This window comes from Capra hircus, chromosome 4 (genome assembly GCF_001704415.2).
Source record: "Capra hircus breed San Clemente chromosome 4, ASM170441v1, whole genome shotgun sequence".
NCBI lineage: Eukaryota > Metazoa > Chordata > Mammalia > Artiodactyla > Bovidae > Capra > Capra hircus.
Window position 1 is genome coordinate 76,405,391 of NC_030811.1, and position 20,316 is coordinate 76,425,706.

The 20,316-nt window shown below is 40.7% G+C and overlaps 1 protein-coding gene across 1 annotated transcript in view; it reads right to left on the minus strand.

The window, feature by feature from the left end:
- GSAP (gamma-secretase activating protein) overlaps positions 1-20,316 on the minus strand; it is an 89,536-nt gene that overhangs the window by 19,807 nt on the left and 49,413 nt on the right. Inside the window, exons 17-22 of the mRNA XM_018047267.1 lie at positions 16,620-16,689; positions 16,005-16,087; positions 12,766-12,819; positions 3,178-3,306; positions 1,995-2,053; positions 1,278-1,309 (exon numbers count right to left, since the gene is read on the minus strand). Of these exons, the coding sequence (XP_017902756.1) occupies positions 1,278-1,309; positions 1,995-2,053; positions 3,178-3,306; positions 12,766-12,819; positions 16,005-16,087; positions 16,620-16,689 (427 nt within the window). The remainder of the gene's footprint in view (positions 1-1,277; positions 1,310-1,994; positions 2,054-3,177; positions 3,307-12,765; positions 12,820-16,004; positions 16,088-16,619; positions 16,690-20,316) is intronic.

The window sequence follows — 20,316 nt, forward strand, 5'->3', positions numbered from 1 at the left end:
GGACCAGTCACCGCAGTCAATTACTGTGGCAAATAGTAACTGGCACAAGTTATTGGACTGAAAATGTAGTTAGACTGAGATGGAAAAGTGGCATGTAAAGATAAACCAAATGGCACTTTCTCCACCATGATTTGCACTGTACCAGCAAGACTGAAGGGGCAGGCAAACGCTGTCTCTAGGAAGACCTCCTAGAGCACCTTCATGCCCCATCTTCCTCTGCCAAAACCTGAGTCACAGTGCTGGTCAAGAGGTAGAACTGCCCTGGTTAGGGAGCTGAGGACTCCTTTCAGGAGGGCACAGATGCTTCTTGACTCCTTGGGATAAATCCTAACTGGATCCTACACAACCTTCATGATGAAAAATTCAAAACTAGAGCCCAGCAGTTTTCATGGTTATTCCGCATTTCATAAAGAATGTTCTCTTCTGACAGTGACTTTCTTCCTAGGAAACTAGCACAAACAAAAAATATGAGAGGAAGTTCCCTAAAGTGCATCAAGACAGAATGACTAGTAATAACTGCAAACGGCCCTGAAGTACAGGAGCAGAAGGAGCTCTAACCAGACTTGGGAGCAGAAGATACAGAAACCTCAGCCAGACCAGTCACACGTCCCATACTACAAATCCCCGAGTGATGCAAGAAGGGGAGCCTGCAAGCATGTGCACACCCCTGGCTGACTGCTCCTGCCCGGGGCTGGTGGCAGAGCCCTGGCTTCAGGCCGGGACGACCCAGGGCTGCTCAGTGACTTCACTGCTCACATGGGCTGTGTACACAGCTGCAGGATGTGCAGCAAAGCACTGTATAAAATAATTTCCATTAGGGTCACCCAGCATATAACTAAAACATCCAAGCCCATAAAACAACATAAAAATTACAGCTTAGGGAAAAAAAAAGGGCAAGGCTGACCTTTAAGAGGTGTGAAAGAGTCCTACAGATAGATAGCTGGAGAGAGAATAGCTCTAGGCCAAGGGAAGTACACCCTGCAAGTACAGCCAGCGAGCATGTTAATTAGATCAGTTCTACAGGGAAACAGGAGGAAAACCTACAGTCAGGGAGTCCTACAGCAAAAGCACATTCAGCAGCTGTTCCCAAAGGACCTGGTGCCAAGAGAGACATGGAAGGAACTGGGAGTCGCTCTGACAGGAAGATAGTAAAGGGTATTGCCTTCACTGAGCTAGTGGAAGTGATTTCCCGGCCAACCCACAGTGGGAGGAGGAATGGTGTTACAAACAAACAACTGACTGAAATCCAGAAGGCTTTATTACAGGTCTTTTCTTACCCAAATTCTTTGCTTCTAGGTTAGAAATCACCCTACAAGAAAAATTAGCCAATGTTATTCACACAGGAAACATTAATAAAAAAAATAAAAAATAAAAACCCACAATACCATACAAAGATATTATCGTTTAAAAACCCATAAAACCACTGCAGAAACTGTTCTCAGGCTGCTGAAAACCTCAAAAACTTTAATCAACTTGGCAAAAGCCACATTAAGCAATTATAAAATCTCAAAACTCTTTAGTGCAAACAATGACGGTAATTTAGAACAATTGCAGCTCTCAGTTATTGGAAATAATGGGAACAGAAAATAGAACAGGGGTTGGAATGGGGCCTCGGCTTGTAGCACTCTGAGATGACTCATCTGCTCAGAAAACACGCTTTCAAAATAAGAGCAGGTTCACCAGCCGACTAACTCTTATTTAAAATCAACCCACTGCTTGTAGCCCTCTAAAGCGCTCTATTAATAAGCGCTTTCATTACTACTTATTCCTTGAGTCATCCATCCCCAGGATGCAAATCTAAAAGGTTTAACATACAAACTATTCCCACAAGAAACTCTAGCTCCAATCTGCAAAGCAGGGCTCGGTGGCTGCTGACAGCATCATCTCATTGAGAATACAACAAAAGTAATAAGCTACTTCCCTGAAAGGCAGCCAGCAAAGTAATTACAAAAGATAGCCATCTTATAGCTATAATAGTCCTTCATTTTACTTACTTTATTGCATTATCAAGAATATTTCTCACATACACCGTAGACCTTCTTTTTCCTGTTTTCTAGGAGTGAAAATACATCAGAGGTATGGAAGGTGAAGGTTTTGTGGGTGACATTTTTCACACTAAGGTCATAATACAATATAGTTAAGAGTTCAGAAAAAAGGAGACTTTCTTTCAAGGTAATCACAACACCTAGATTCTTAAAAAATTGGCTTAAAAAACTTTTATTCTGAACCTATTACAAGTTTTCGGGGACCTGCAAGTCCAACTATATTTTATATATCAATACAATAACACTACGACTCTAGCCAACAATGCTGCAGAGAAGAGCTCACACACTCTTCACCCAGCCTCTCCCAGTGTTCATCTCTTACATAAACAACAGCAGTGCAATACCCAAACCAGTGAGCATACAGTTCTGCCATCTCATCACATGGATAGATTCACATACGACAATGTACAGCCATAATCCAGATACAGAACTGCTCCATCACCCCCAAGATCTCCCTTGTGCTACCCGTTTATAGGAGTCATATTCACTCTTTTGCTTTCAACCATTCCTAACCCGTCTGTCTGTGCTCAGTTGATCACGTGTGTCCGACTCTTTGTCACTCTATGGATTGTAGCCAGCCAAGCTCCTCTGTCTATGAGATTTCCCAGGCAAGAATACTGGAATGGGTTGCCATTTCCTCCTCCAGGGGATCTTTCCCATCAAGGGATCAAACCCACGTCTCCTGCACTGGCAAGTGGATTCTTTACCACTAAACCATCAGGGAAGCCCTCCCTAACTCCTGCTGCTTCTGCTGCTGCTAAGGCGCTTCAGTCGTGTCCGACTCTGTGCGACCCCTAACTCCTAGCAACCGCAAATTTGGGAACCTATAGATTTTTTAAAATTACTTTTTAACTATGTAAGTAATGCAAGAACACATCTGAGACTCGAATGTGAATCCCGCTTCTACTATGAATGTGTTGTGTGTGTCCCTAACCTCTTTGCACTTTAATTTCCTCTTGAAGAGAAAGAGATCACTGAAAACCTTGGTCTGCCTACTGGGGATCAGCAGCACTAAGGAACAGTGCCTGGTAACAGTGGTGAGTGCTGGACCGAAGCCAGCTTTATGACATAAGGGCCTCACCTAACCTACTCTGCTGGGCTTCTTGCTCTCCTTTCAGGAACCCACACATACCTCTTCTGAGATCAGGCTGTGCCACTCTCTCCTGACCACGCTGTTGTTATAGTGTAAGTGTGGCTTGGAGTACTTCACATATTCCAGGTTGGAGTTCAGTTTTTCCCAGTAGCCCTTAAAGCTATGCACCTGTAAGAGACAAAAACATCAGTGGGCTCGAGAAGCAGGTCCTGTGGCCTGAACTACATAGCACGGCCCATGCAGGCCTTCCTACAAAGCTCTCACGAGGCAGCATTTCTGACCATATACTTCCCACAAGGGATGGCAGTCTTGTCCCGACAGGAATTCTAAAACAGACTCAAAGAGGCTTGCCTCCCTCCCTTTCTTTTCAAGCCCCTTTTACACACAGAGAGAGCTGCTCACTTCCCTAAGCCAGTGTGACTCCCCCTGGGTGAAGGCTAAGCAGGGAAGCCTGCTTTGAACACATCAAGTCATTTCCTCCCCAGAGACCCATTCTGACTCAGGTTATATCAACAATGCCCTGTTCAGTGACAGAATGATCACAAGATTTGGATCACATGGAAGTATAGGTTTACTTTCCAGTTAAGTTTATTTACTTCCAAAGGGTCTTTTTCAAAACTCAAGAATCAGAATGGTGAAGTGAACTCCTTTCACACTCAGCTGTCAATTACTTCAAAATGGAATTAGCTGGCAACCATCTCCCTCTAGGTTTTTGACATATTGATATCACTGTACTAGCCCGAAGCAAAAAATATTCATTATGTTCATTTTAAAATAAAATGCTATAGTAATATATTTTTAATGTTAAAGGATATCCTGACAAAAAATTGTTTTTGCAAATTAATGAAGACAGATTCATGATACCTATTATCTTGCCAAAATATACGCATTTATAAAAGATTTGACTGGGATCAAGGGTGCCATGCGTGGCCAGGAAACAAAGTGACCTTAATGCCTACAGCGGGAACAGACTTGGCTGTATTACAAGGGAAAAAAAAAGAGAACTTTAAAAAAATGCCCCATCAAGAAAAATGCCCTTTGTTAAGTAATAGCACATCACCCAAATTCTTATTGAAAGCACAGTCACAAGTGGCTTAAAATGGATACCGGTATCAGGAAAGTGCGTTACATAACAAAACGAACTTGCTATTTTAGAAGCTTGAAAGGCCTGTCCAGCCAACACCCATTTTCACAGAGACAGGAAGAGCTATGTCCAAGAAATTGTTATTTCCAGAGGAAATCAGAAACCAGGAGTCAGGTCCCACTCTACACCTGACCTACCTCTCTTATCTTTTCTTTCCCTGTCCATACGTTGATAGTGGATACATCTTTGCCCACCGTTTTGTCTCCCTTATATTGCAAGCAAACCCTGGAGACAACTGACAGAATGAGGACCCTGACAGGAAGTCGCTACAGCTTTTCTTGCTGCAGCTATTCTACATCTGAGTTTAGGCTGCTGCTGCTGCTACGGCTGCTAAGTCACTTCAGTCGTGTCCGACTCTGTGTGACCCCACAGACGGCAGCCCAGCAGGCTCCCCCGTCCCTGGGATTCTCCAGGCAAGAACACTGGAGTGGGTTGCCATTTCCTTCTCCAATGCATGAAAGTAAAAAGTCAAAGTGAAGTCGTTCAGTCGTGTCCGACTCTTCGCGACCCTATGGACTGCAGCCAACCAGGCTCCTCCATCCATGGGGTTTTCCAGGCAAGAGTACTGGAGTGGGGTGCCATCGCCTTCTCCAACTAGTGCCCAAAGCCAGCAAATTAACTGGTGTTGTGGTGCCATCTAGTGGTCAGTTATGCATCTAGTTCTGCCTGCTTTGCATTGGAGACCCACTGCTCGGTCCACCCAACCTTGCCCAGGATGAGACAGGGGAGGAAGGAATGATGATGTCCTACCTGGGCAAGCCCCACTTCCCCTCAGGCCAACGGCATCCTTCTGTCAGAAGACCCTATTTTCATACTCACACTGCGGCTCCCAAACTACCTTCCTCTCACCCTCACCCCATTAAAAAAGTCCCTTTCCTCATAACCTTGTCTTAGTTGAGAATAGGCAGATAAAACAAGTCCAAGGACATGTTTGAGGCAGTCCTGAGTCTAATGATTGTATGTAAAACAGAGTATGTGTTCTTATGAGCACTTTTCTGGGATGAAGGTCTACAGTTTATATCCATTTCAAAGGAATCCATAGCTTAAAATAGTTAAAACTACTGAGGTAGAAGGGAACATTAAGTTTTAAAACAATAACTTACATTTAAATAAGGGTAGCCAAAAGCCCCAGAAATATTTTAATATTTGTAGGTCTATTTAATATGGGTCGGAGAAGGCAACCCTTCTCCAGGCCTCCAACTCCCAGGATGGAGGGGCCTGGTGTGCTGCAGTCCATGCGGTCTGGAAGAGTCAGACACGACTGAGCGACTTCACTTTCACTTTTCACTTTCATGCAGTGGAGAAGGAAATAGCACCCCACTCCAGTGTTCTTGCCTGGAGAATCCCAGGGACGGGGGAGCCTGGTGGGCTGCCGTCTATGGGGTCGCACAGAATCGGACACGACTGAAGTGCCTTAGCAGCAGCATTTAATACGGGTAGGTGACTGAAGGAGGTCACTGGGCTGGATGTTACAATATGGATATTGAGAGAGAGCAAACAGTTAATGGCATATGTCACTACTTGGTATCTACTAGATAAGAAGGCAATTTTTTTAAGCTATGAAAATTTACGAAGATCATTATAAATTGGAAGGTCTATTTGGAAGTCTGTGCTTAGTCACTCAGTCATATCCAACTCTGCGATCCCATGGACTGTAGCCTGCCAGGCTCCTCTGTCCATGGGGATTCTCCAGGCAAGAATACTGGAGTGGGTTGCCATGCCCTCCTCCAGGGGATCTTGCCAAGCCAGTATCGAACCCAGGTCTCCCACACTGTAGGCGGATTCTTTGCCGTCTGAGCCACCAGGGAAGCCCAAGAATACTGGAGTGGATAACCTATCCCTTCTCCAGGGGATCTTCCCGACCCAGGAATCGAACCGGGGTCTCCTGAACTGCAGGTGAATTCTTTACCAGCTGAGCTACAAGGGAAGCCCATTTGGAAGTCTTGGAAATAGATAAGACCCAGAAGATGAAAATGGATACATAAGTGAAAAGTGAAGAGAGGATGTTCCAGGTGCAGCTCCCAGGAAATGAGCAAAGATTCAGACCATAGACAGAGCTTTAGAAAAAGTAGAGAAAACAAGCCATGGCACTTCAATCTCTGCAGTGAATATATCTGCCCCTAGGGTATGACTGCCAACCTCAGTAACCACCTGGGTCCCATTCCCTAGACTCCTACTGGTGTGGGCTGTGACCTGGGCTTCATGAGTTTTAGACATTCCCCAGGCATGTCTACTGTTCAACCTGGGCTGAGAACATGCTTGAGCACATTCAGGTCATGGCAGTCTCTTAGCCACTCTCAAAGGTTCTCATCTACATCTCTGGCTTAAAGGCTGATGAAGAACCACCTGCCTGAAGACTTGTAATTGTGTTGTGACGTAACAGGACATAGGGTTAGAGAGGAGGTTCAATCTAACCTTCAAAGAGTCTTCAAATGCCAAAGTAACACCAGCACATTCCTTGACCCAGAGAGTAAAAGAAGCACCAAGGTGAAATGCTAGCTGTCGTTACATAGTCTGGGGGGAAGAGGGCGTGGGAGCTACACAATCACACCCTACCAGCCAGCCCGGGAGCACAGAAAGACACTCCTCTCTGTCAGCCAGCATTTACGGCACTAGCTGAGTACTAAGCACCATATTCATCAGGGACAACGGGAGAGGAAAAGCCACGACAATCTAAGAAGCACATTGCCAGCTTCTTGAAAAGAGCTTGTAATGCTTTCAAATACACAAAAATGCTTTATAAGAAAATACTCATGAGTTTAGCTACTTCTGGAAGACTCTGGTGTTAGAAGCCATCAGATCCTTAAGGAATGACCCAGGAGCATTTCCCTATACAAGGGACAGTTTTACATTTTGATTTTTAAGGAAGGAGAATTATTTCAAGTCTCTTCTTGAGAAATAATCTTAATTTGACTTTTAGGTTGACATGAAATAATTACCAAATGTAGCCCACCACAACTAATATTAATTGAAAAAAAAGGACTAAAGGGTTATATTAAGAGACTGTTTTCCACTTATGTGGGAAATAAATTTGATTTTTTTCCTCTTTAAAAAAGAAGTACCAAGAAAGGAAAAAGAAAAAAAAAAAAAGCACTGTGGTACTTATTGGCTCATCTGCAAGTTACTACCCGGAAAAAAATATCTGCTTCTCATTTCTTAAAGGCCTTCTGGCTTTGATCCTACATCTGCTGATTAACCAGCATCTTCTTTCACAGAAGAGGAAGCCAACTTTACCCTTCATGCCAGGGCTCAACTAGTAAAGGTAAAGCATCAAACTTGTCTCCTCAGTGGATACTATCTCAGTATCAGCTTTTACTTACAGCCCAGAGAAACACAGTGGCCCACTACCTCCAGTACAAACAGAATAAAATAGAAACATCTGTGTGTCCATAAAGCTAGCAAGGCACCATACTAAGCCAAGATGCTCTAAACAGGGCCATCCATACAAGGACAGTGACTTTAACTCCTGAGGCTTCCTGCTAGGAAGACCACATGTGGTATGTGCAAATTCTCCTATTACAAGTGGACTTCCTCCTTTGTCCCAACATTTAGTAAAAAGCTCTCTCTTCTCTTCCCAGCTGGGTAGTACTCATTTTTAATGGGATGTGATTTTTAATGTAATTTACTAAATATGCTTCTAAACTATTACATCTCACGATCAGCTTGTATCTTAAGAAATCCCATGCTAAGATAGTTTCCTAGTCTCAACCTTAAGAATTAAACATTCTGTTCTCAACCAAACTGCGAACAAAAGCAGCATAGTCGAATGACTGGCAGAAGAGAAAGAAAAATAGGAATCCTTGACCAGGTCTGTTCCTCAATTTCCATATCTGGGAAGTAAACTGAAGGTACTCCTATCTCTACAGATAATGACAGGAATAAATTTTCCAGCCTGGTGTGCTGTCTCTAACAAGTAGTGTTTCTTTGGACCATTATAAAATTATGTTTCTACAATCTTAATTGAACTTGCCATAATTCTCTGCCTCTAAAAATACACTATATAGGAATAACTTGTGTTTTTTCTCTCCAACAGTCTATTGACAAAATTCTTCACTTCTGGTCACCAAATTACTTCTGGTGGGTTTCTTCCTCCACATTCATCAATTCTCCAGTGCCAGCAAGGTGTCCTATGATTATCAGACCCCACAGGTTGAGGACTCTGTCCCAAAAGGCTGCCCCCTTTTCAAATGCTGATCTCAAGTCCAGGTTGCTGCCTGTGATTCTGACCAACTGCCTATCAATCCGAGGTTCCCAGCGCCCCCTTCATGGGTTCTATATATGTTACAGTGGTTCTGAACTCAGGAATACAGTTTACTTCCTATATGCCAGTTGATTATAAATGGATACAACTCAGTAATAGCCAGACTGAAGCGATGCATAGGGCAGGAATGGGCTCTGAGCTTCCATGTCCTCTTCGGGTGCACCACCCCCACCCCTGCACCTCCATATATTCATCCAACCCATTAAATCTCTGAAAGATTCAACTAGGGTTCTTTATGAAGGCTCCATCACACAGGCACAATTGATTAAACCATTGGCCATCAGTGGCTGAACTCATCTCTAGCCATTCTAGCCTTGGAAGGTGGTATTGGTAGAGGGCTGAAAGGGCCAACCCTCTAATCACATGGTCGGTTCTACCGGCAACCAGCTCCACCCTTAGGTGCTTTCCAAAAGTAACTTCATTGACAAACTCAGGTGTGGCTGAAAGGGGCTTGTTAGGAATAATAAGACCTTCTTTTCACCTTTGTGCTCCGGAGCTTTTTCAGGAACTGGAGCCCTAAGCATTATAACAAAAGATCTCCCTATAGTTCTTATCACTTAGGAAATCACAAAGATTTTAGGAGCTCTGTGCCAGGAATCATGGAAGAAGATAAAAGATATATTTCTGGTTATATCACAAGATCACATATGTACAAACTAAACTTTGGAAAGTCAATATCTCACACGTAACCAATTGACATTTCTGGTAATACTACACTGTTGTCAAAGCAACAATTCTCATTTTTAAAAACTGTAAGTTGTTACGATTCAACACTTTGAGTTGCTAAGAAACATTTTCTTCAAGTGATGGTGGCCATCTGCACTGGAAGGGTAAAGGAAAAAAGGTGTCTTTTGTGCCTCACTAAAAGCTTAATTATCTTCATGCTTTGCCCAATTAAAACAGTATTTTTTAAACACTTTTTAAGTGTTTAAGAGAAGAAGCATAATCAAGTGAAAACCACTCTTTCTCCAGTTGCTCAGGGGCATCCAGACCGCTGATGGACACTGCAGCAGCCCCCTCACTTAGAGTGGCCATAACTGGGAAAGGGCTTGAAGTCCTTCTCCTTCCCAGTCTCTGGGTCAGATAGTTAATAGTCACAACACAAATGGTTAAATTAAAGCCTTCCTTACTGTATAAAATGAAACTAAAGATGTCTGGCTTAAAAATACTTTAATGAAAATACTCCATTTCTCCATTCTTGACATTCAAGTAAACTATTGTTTCTACTTTTTTTTTTTTAATTCTTACATGACTTCCTGTGGAAGGGATTAAATCATTCTTAGGAAGGCCATTCTCAATGACATTCCTTTTAAGGTTTTAAGGTGCAGATCTTGTTTTAAAATACTTTTTTGTTTCATTTTTTAAAATTCTTTTGGAAACCATTCTATAAAGGAAACCTTTTGTCTTTCAGATGATAGACTGGTATAAACCAATTAAATTCAATGTCCATATATTAAACATCTATAAAGTACTCCACTTCACACTAAAATTATTTGCACGAAGACCAGAAGGAAAGTGCTCGTCTAGTTTCATTTTGTCCTTCCTTCTCCAGACTCCTTATCAGGGCAGTCATCTTACACACAGAATGGAAGCAAGTGTGCTCAGAGCAGACAGGGGTCCCTTGGGCCTCATGGAAAATCCAGCAGCAAGCACACCTTCAAAAGGTAACTTGTGATTCAGGTTAAGGGTGCTCAGAGCCAACTCCTATCAGGGAAGCTGCAAGAATTGTCACATAACGGGCTAGGGAGGGAGGAAAAGCAGGGGGGATATGCTACTACAACAAGATCCATTGCAATATAATTGGGCTGGGACCCGCGGTAGAAGTAGGTCAAAGGCAGCTGCTTATAGTGAGAGGTATTATGCAGGCAGAGATGGGGAAACAAATGAGAGCTGTGAAGGCCAAGTGTCTTGTGAACTGAAAGATTCGATAAGTTATGGGGTTGGGGGAGAGGGGCAGGAGCTGCCCAAACCAAACTCAGTACCATCTTCTCCTGAGTCCAAGGGAAAATCCCTCGGCATTCCTATGGCTTCCCTGATGCATCATGTTTGCATGGAAAGGACAGTGAAGAGATCTACAGCTCAAACTTGTCCTATGTAATACTTCTGACTCGTATATGAAAACATGTAGCATCTCGGAAGAACTCCCAAGCATGTTTGGGAACAGTTAATGGGAAATAACTCTCTGCAGAGCCAAATGTTAAAGACAATTAGGGGAGAGTAGAAAAAGGAGAGGAAAAGGCAAAGTGAACAACAAAGAAGGAAATAAATGAACTACATAAAAAAATAATTTTTTACGCACATATACACACACACACACAAGTCAGAGAGTGCAAAAATAAGCTGGCTTGTTCCCAAGCAAAGACAAATTGTATTCTTAGAATAAATCAATGGGTAAAAATCTTGAGAACCTTCCCATCAGTGTTTTATACTTAATTTTTTAAATGAAAATATACAGTGTTGGTAAGGTTATAGTAAAACTGATAAACCAATAAATCCCGTATAATACTGTAAATTATTGCAACATTTTTTGAATATGAGTTTGGCAATAAAAATCAAAGGCTCTAAAAATTGTCATGGCCTTTCACTCAGTAATACTCCTGGACATTTAACCTTAGAGGAATAAATAAACAACACACGCACGCACACACGCACACACACACACACCAAGAAAAACCTACATAAAAGTATTCACTGCCAAATTATTTTTAATAGCAAATATAATTTTTTCAGTGGGGGCTAGAGACAAACTAAATGTCTCAAAATGGAAGAATGATTAAGTAAACTAAGACACACCAACACAGTGGAAACCTATAGAGTTATAAATCATAATTATAAAATTATAAATCATAATTATGAAAATTATGAAGTTTATGTACCAACATGAAAATGTGTGTGATATACTATAATTCATAATCTTTATTAAATATCACTAGATAGCCAGTTCTACTAGGCAAAATATGAGCACCTGTGACAAAGACCAAGAGGAAATGGGGCAAATCGACAGTTATGTTAGAAATTAAAGAACTGTGGGTGACATTCCTCTCCTCTAAAAATTCCTTCACTGGTTTATTGCGTGTCCATTAAACACATTCTGGATTTGTTGAACTAGTGGTAAAAGCAAAAACAATAAAACTAAAGGATGGAGGTTCTTAATAAGAATCTTTTAAGCTATTAATCAAACCTTTCTTTTACATCATTTTCCTGCTTTTGTAGATCTTCAAAGCTGTCTCACATTGCTGCCTAGAAACCTCTCTTACCCATCTCCACTTAAAGGATGCTTGAAGTCCAAAACCAGGAACCACTAAACTTGCCCCAGTTGGCCCTCTCTCACCCCCAGGGCATCACCATGACCTCAAACGCCCACAACTTCCCCCCAGCTTCCTGGGCCTGGCCTGCTCTTCATGGATTCAAAAGAATCAAATGTACATACCAAGAGGCACACTGGGCTGCCTGCTGCCAGAAGCTGAGATTTCCCAGCACACAGCAAGCTATAATTAACAGGAGGCAGTGCCAAAAACAACAAAGGAGCTTCAAGGAAACTGCTAAAATACTCCCCAGTTTTTAACAACATACACATTCTTTTCTACTCACCCACCTTACCCCACCCTCCCCATTGTCTTAGAAACTCCTGTGAAACCACCAGACTGTAGAGAGACACTGCCGCTTGGCGGGCAGGAAGAAGGTGCTCTGAGACCACAGAGACAGCCTGAACAGGCCACTCTTCAGAAGCAGAAAGCCCGCTCTCAGAACCAGAAGGAAACTAGATAATCCCAGCCCAGGTTACTTAATGGTTTTAAGATTCTGTGGTGTGTGTGTGTGTGTGTGTGTGTGTGTGTGTGTGTATGTGTTGAGGGGGTGACAAAGTAAATGAAGAGAAAAAAAACCCACACCTCTCAGGTCCTCTAGAGAAGACTGAGAGGACTTCCTCCAGCGTGGACTGGCTTCAAGCACAGTGGAAAGTATGACTTCTACATGCTTCGTATTCTCTGTCTTCAGAAAACCTCCCTCTTTAAAGAGCACTCCTAAGAATTGCCCTGATACCTTCCTTAGAGACTACCACGTAGGAAGGACTGCCTAGACAACCAGCCTTACCCCTCAGCCCACCCTCCCCCGATAGTTTACAATCCCTTCTGGAGCCGCCATGACGTTTGGGGCAGGTGACTGTGGAGGCCAGCAAGGAAGCCATGCAGGCCTGGGCTTTTGTCTCTCTGTAAGCACTTACCTTCATAAGAGGCAACGGAATCTCTTCTGTCACAAGGGTTATTCCAGGAATTTCCTGTGGAGGGGGGAAATACACACAACTGCTGAACGTATCAACTACCACCAGCCCGAGCCTTCAGGAAGTGTTTTCTGTGCACACAGAAGCTGAGGGCAGCTCCCAGTTTGCTAACCTCTACTTTAAATAAACCTTGGGGTTTATAAATACTAGTGAACACAGCCTATCTCTTACCTCAGGAAGGAAATATTCTGTAAAGTTACAGTTATGATAGTTGACAGTATCACTAAAGGAAAGAATAAGACTACTATGAAGAAACACAGAATAATGTATTATTTATACATTTTCATTTAAGAACAAAGGAGGCAAATTACATTTGCACCATCAAGTATGATGATAAGGTGGACACTTTCTTCTTCTTTTTTTTTTTTTACTCCTTTCTCCCTCTTCCCCTTCATTTAAATATATTACGTTGATTCCCATCTTACTACTGGGATTCTTTTTTGACTTCAGCGGAAAACTGTTCTGCACTTCATCCTCCAACATAATTTCAGAAATAAGAGATCTCCATAAAGAGCTTACACAGCACAATCACCATGGCAAATGTGCAAGAGGCAATTCATATCAGGAAATCCAAATAATAACATTCTTCTAACTCATGAGCATTACAACAAAAATTTAAACAAAAAGATAAATTGCCAAAATTGCCACTTATTTTGAAAAGAGTGGTTCCTTGTTGTTACTAATCTCTCAACTTGTCAATTCCTCTTTCATTTCCTAAAAGAAAAGTAGATGATATATGGGAAAATAGAAATAAAATCTAGTATTTGTTTAGAACTCAAATGTCCTGGGTTTCATTAACATACAATATTCCTGAGAAAAATAGCATCACAGGGATGGAGAAATAAATTTTCAGAACATTCAAGCAACTGAGATCTTCACTTGACAGGAGAAAGCCTTTTTAAAGAATCTATCTGTGCTTCACTCATCACTACTCAGGAACAGAAATTTCACTACAGTTTTAGGTTATAAATAGCATCTTAAAATAGGCACAACAGGCCTCATTGTCTGAAAAGCATAATTCAGGATTATCTATGTGTAAGAGCACCATATTTTCTAGTATCTTAAAAAATCCAATTCAGCTATTTACAGAAATAATTTATTTTCATATAGTAATAGAAGTATGAATTAAAATTTTCTATTGTGGCAAGTATTTATTAAGGGTATAGCATTAAGAGCATATGCAGATTAGAGAAAAGTAAATGATTTATATCAATGCTAAAATCAAATCATAGGATCATAGAATTTCAGAACTAGGAGAGACTTTTAAGGTAACATACTCTAACCACAAGAACTTTAAAGCAACGTGGTAAACCTTAAAATAAGCTCTGTGCAGTGGTTTAACTGGGTTTTTTCATATTTTTCATATTGTATTTCTCATAGGACTTCCTGATGTCACTCTATGTGTCCACAAAGTTCCTCTGCCCCACAAAAAAGGAGAAACACAAATGTGAAGAACTGTCTGTCAGGGTGACAGTCACACAACATCCCAACTAACATATTCTCAACCCTGGGAACTAGAGGTCCTGTTTAGTCTCCCAGACACTGAACACAGGATAGTGACAGCCAGCATCGGTGGCGAGGGGAGGAAGCTGAAATGTACATTTCCTGCTTCTGGCCAGGATGGAGGTGGGGGTTAACCTGCAAACTTCCTGCCACCTTACCACAGAGTCTGCACGTTTGAAGAACCCTTGTTCTTCAAACAGTGAGGACCTGGAGAAGAAACAAGCTCAGATCTTCCCTTATAACTTCACAACGAGGCATGAAAGTTTAACAGCTCTAACAGTGAGAGACAAGAAGAAAGGGCCTTTGGGAAAACACTTCCATTGTGTATGTCAGAAATTCAGAAATTCATCAAACATGGGACTTCCCTAGCTGGAAGACTAGTAAGACTCCATGCTCCCACTGCACAGGGCACAGCTTCGATCCCTGGTAGGGGGAACTAGGATCCTACATGCTGCATGACAGGGCCACCACCAAAAAAATTAAAAATCAAACACATCTGAAAGGCCTTTTTAAAGGATTAAATTTAGATAGTTTTAAAGCAAAATGGGAAGTTATACAGTTTATCCTAGTACTTATTTTCCAGTGTCTCCTGGAATAAATTTATTTTTCTAAATGCCTTGTTGATACAAACCACTGCCTCAAGAGTAAGCACACAGTAGTTCTAACATCTAAACACGTAAGGAGGAGAGGCAGAACCTTTTTCAGGGGCAGCCTGTACATGGGTTTCACTTCTGATCCAACAAAGTTCAGTTTATTGAACCACATTCAAGAGAAAATGAACAATATTTTCTCCTGTGACACTTCTTCCCAACTAAAAGGAAGGGAGTCTGGACCAACAGGAAGAAAACGATGAATGGGGTGAATTTGCTTAAGATTACTGACTTTAACTGATCTTGACACTCTAGAGTTATCACAGCTTTTCTTCCTAAGGCTGGGGGAAAAGTTTATGAAGGTGCTAATCTACTAAGTAAATAGAGTGGCTGTGAATAACAGCAGTGGTCCAGCCGCTGCTCATTTATAAAATCCTAAGATTTATTTTCATCTACTTCCGCTGCTAAAAAATCTTTAAAAACTGAAACAATTTGAAGATGATAGAAGCTTCATTCTGCTTGGTAGTAGGAAGAGTAACACATACACTGTATCTTCTCCTTTAATTCTAGAGTTTTATGTTAAATACATTTGGCCAACAGTAACAATTCACTGTCTTTCTTCTGCCAGAAATCCCCAATTCAGATCCTTATGGGGGCTTCCCTGATAGCTCAATTGGTAAAGAATCTGCCCGCAATGCAGGAGACCCCAGTTTGATTCTTGGGTTGGGAAGATCCGCTGGAGAAGGGGTAGGCTACCCACTCCAGTATTCCTGGGCTTCCCTTATGGCTCAGCTGGTAAAGAATCCACCTGCAATGTGGTTCAATCCCTGGGTTGGGAAGATCCCCTGGAGAAGGGAATGGCTACCCACTCCAGTATTCTGGCCTGGAGAATTCCACGAACTGTATAGTCCACGGGGCCACAAACAGTCGGACACGACTGAGTGACTTTCACTTTCATTTTCAGATTCTCATGAGTCAAAATAGAAATGAAATCACGGCCTTGGTTACTGAGACAAGGACATCCTACAACTGACCCACAACTGCGAATCAATTTTAATTACACAAGGAATATATAAAGTGTTAACTTACTGTATCCCAAGTGAGCAGTGAGGAATACGGCAAAAGCTTATCCATGTTACTTGTCTCTGGATAAATGCTCCAATATGAAGAAGCTGAGTAAGTTTGGGGAGGGGGAGACATGTTTTAATATGAAGAACAGGCAGTAGACTTTGTAATTCACCAAAACAAGCAAACCAACAAAAGTTTTCATTGCCTTATTTTTCATTCTCAAAAGGCTAATCATCACGGTTCTGTCTGCTGATTAAAATGTTCAGGTTTTACTTTTTACATTGAGAACAACTTTAAAAATTATTTGACGTGTACATCTGTCCAAATGACATTATATCACTTCACACAGAACCAGCCAACACAATGCTGAGCATTACTTTTTAGTGGAAAAAAAAAATCACTGACAAGGTTATAGAATCAAGATCATGTCTTATATTTCATCAGTCTCCAAGGAGTCACAGCTTCTTGCAAAACCACAAGAGAATGAAGTTTAATTAGCAGCTGACTACAATAGAGTTTAAAAATAAAATGCTCCTATCCAACATTTTGACATATTGAGGCCTTATCAATTTACTGCTTTCCCTTAAGCAAAAGGATCACGGATTCAATTTAACATGCACCATCAGAAACACCTACCAATTATAAATTCCTGAATGAGGTCAAATGAATGGCAGGCAGAGATGTTCTCAGAAATCCACTGAATAATCTTTAAAAAGTAAGAAGACAATTCCATTGGTATTTAAATCTAAACTGTGCCCTCCCACTACCAAAGAAGTACAAGATATGTATGAATCTTTTAAAGTGTGATATCTATTTTAGAATTGCCTAGGAATACACTCACTTCTACCTAACCCAAAGCTGCATGGGTAAAATAGCACTATAAATGAGGTCCTCTTCATACATCATTTTAATAAACGCCCTTGGCAGAGATCCAAATAAGTCTTCTTGAATCTAGTGTTCGTTTTTGCTGCTGTCCCTGGGATTTTCCAGGCAAGAACACTGGAGTGGGTTGCCATTTCCTTCTCCAATGCATGAACGTGAAAAGTGAAAGTGAAGTCGCTCAGTCATGCCCGACTCTTCCAGACCCCATGGACTGCAGCTTACCAGGCTCCTCTGTCCATGGGATTTTCCAGGCAAAAGTATTGTATAATCCCTGTTATATCTACGATTCTCTCAATCAACCTCTATAACATTCTGCTGCAGAAACAAAACTCTTTGTTCCTGAACCTTAGAACTGCTGCTATGAGGTTTGACTAGCCATGGAGCCGCTCACATCTCTGATCCTGCCAATAAGTTGTTCTTATTTCCAAACGTATTCATGCTAGTTGTCTTACTTAGAACACTTAAATGTTTAAGTAATATTCATTATTTAATAATATTTAAATATGTAATAATATCATTAATATTGTTAATTACTAATTGATAATGTTTAAATATTTGTTTAAATGTGTTATTTAAATTATTGTTTAAATGTTTAAACAACTAGATATTTAAATACTATTTAAATCTTTAAATATTAATAAAATATCACCCCAGACAAGTGAAATATGGATACAAAAAGAATACTAGTGGGTAGGTAAGAGTTGAGTGCTTGGCTAGTAGGAAGCTGCTGTATGGCACAGGGAGCTCAGCTCAGTGCTCTGTGACGACCTTGAGGTCTGGGATAGGAAGTGGGGGGAAGGTTCCTGAAGGGGAAGATGTGAGTATATGCATAGCTGATTCACTTTGTTGTCAGCAGGAACTAACACAACACTGTGAAGAAATTATACTCCAATTTGAAAAAAAGAAGATAAAGCTGAAAAAATAAAATGCTCAAAATACAGCTCAAAGAGACAAAGAATTGGTATAAAGATGAAAGAGAAATTGAGACATGGAACACAAAGCAAGAAGGTCCAAAATGCAGCTAATAAGGATTACATAAATAAATCAGAGGTAGAATGAAGGAGAGATAATAGTCAAAGACATATTGGTAGAGAATTTTCCATAATGAAAAATCATTAGACTAGTTTGCAATAGAACCCTAAATCCTGAAGAAGATACATAACACAAACCCACAGCTAATACATTGAAACAAAATGACAGAATATGCAAGATGATATAAAAATCTTAAAATGTGTATCTGAAAAGGGGCAGCAGACAGCAGACTTTTGACTGGTTACAACAGATGTCACAGATGACCAAATACTACTTTCTTTTTTTTTTTCATTTAACCTCCCTCCCTATTCCACCCTCCAGGCTGACACAGAGCCCCTGTTTCTGTTTCCTAAGCCATACATCAAATTCCCGTTGGCTATCTATTTCACATACGGAAGTGTAAGTTTCCTTGTTACTCTTTCCATACATCTTACTCTCTCCTCCCCTCTCCGCATGTCCATAAGTCTATTCTCTGTCTGTTTCTCCATTCTTGCGCTGTAAATAAATTCTTCAGTACTATTTCTCTAGATTCCGTATATATACATTAGAATATGGTATTTATATTTCTCTTTCTGACTCATTTCACTCTGTATAATAGGTTCTAGATTCATCCACCTCATTAGAACTGATTCAAATGTATTCCTTTTTATGGCTGAGTAATACTCCATTGTGTAGATATACCACAACTTTATCCATTCATCTATCAATGGGCATCTAGGTTGCTTCCATGTTCTAGCTAATTGTAAATAGTGCTGCAGTGAACAATGGGATACATGTGTCTCTTTCAATTTTGGTTTCCTCAGGGTATATGCCTAGGAGTGGGATTGCTGGGTCATACGGTGGTTTTATTCCTAGTTTTTTAAGGAATCTCCATACCATCTTCCATAGTGGCTGTATCAATTTACATTCCCACCAACAGTGCAAGAATGTTTCCTTTTCCCCACACCCTCTCCAGCATTTACTGTTTGTAGACTTCTTGATGAGGGCCATTCTGACTGGTGTTAGGTGATATCTCATAGTTTTAATTTGCATTTCTCTAATAATGAGCAATGTTGAGCATCTTTTCCTGTGTTTGTTAACCATCTGTATGTCTTCTTTGGAGAAATGTCTGTTTAGGTTTTCTTCCCACTTTTTGATTGGGTTGTTTGTTTTTCTAGCATTGAGTTGTACGAGCTGCTTGTATATTTTGGAAATTAATCCTTTGTCAGTTATTTCATTTGCTATTATTTTCTCCCATTCTGAGGGTTGTCTTTTCACCTTGCTTATGTGCTTTCCTTTGCTGTGCAAAAGCTTTTAAGTTTAATCAGGTCCCACTTGCTTACTTTTGTTTTTATTTCTGTTATTCTAGAAGGTGAGTCACAGAGGATCTTGCTTTGATTTATATCATTGAGTGTTCTGCCTATGTTTTCCTCTAAGAGTTCTATAGTTTCTGGTCTTATGTTTAGGTCTTTCATCCATTTTGAGTTTATCTTTGTGTACGGTGTTAGCAAGTGTTCTAACTTCATTCTTTTACATGTAGCTGTCCAGTTTTTCCAGCACCATTTGTTGAACAGACTGTCTTTGCCCCCATTGTATATTCTTGCCTCCTTTGTCAAAAATAAGGTTCCCATAGGTGCACGGGTTTATCTCTGGGTTTTCTATCTTGTTCCATTGGTCTATATTTCTGTTTTTGTGTCACTACCATACTGTTTTGCTGACTGTAGCTTTATAGTATAATCTGAAGTCAGGAAGGTTGATTCCACCAGCACCAGTCTTCTTTCTCAAGACTGCTTTGGCTGTTCAAGGTCTTTTGTGTTTCCATATGAATTGTGAAATTTTTTGTTCTAGTTCTGTGAAAAATGCCATTGGTAATTTGATAGGGATCACATTAAATCTGTAGATTGCATTTGGTAGTACAGTCATTTTCACAATATTGACTCTTCCTACCCAGGAACAGAATATCTCTCCATCTGTTTATGTCACCTTTGACTTCTTTCTTTAGTGTCTTCTGTGTACAGTTCTTTTGTCTCCTTAGGTAAGTTAATTCCTAGATATTTAATTCTTTTTGTTGCAGTGGTGAATGGGATTGATTCCTTAATTTCTCTTTCTGATTTTTCATTGTTAGTATATAGAAATGCAAGTGGTTTCTGTATATTGATTTTGTATCCTGCAACTTTGCTAAATCCACTGATTAGCTCTAGTAATTTTCTGATACTATCTTTAGGGTTTTCTATGTACAGTATCAGGTCATCTGCAAATAGTGAGAGGTTTACTTCTGCTTTACTGATCTGGATTCCTTTTATTTCTTTCTCTTCTCTGATTGCTGTAGCTAGGACTTCCAGAACTATGCTGAATAATAGTGGTGAAAGTGGACACCCATGTCTTGTTCCTGATCTTAGGGAGAATGCTTTCAGTTTTCCACCATTGAGAATAATGTTTG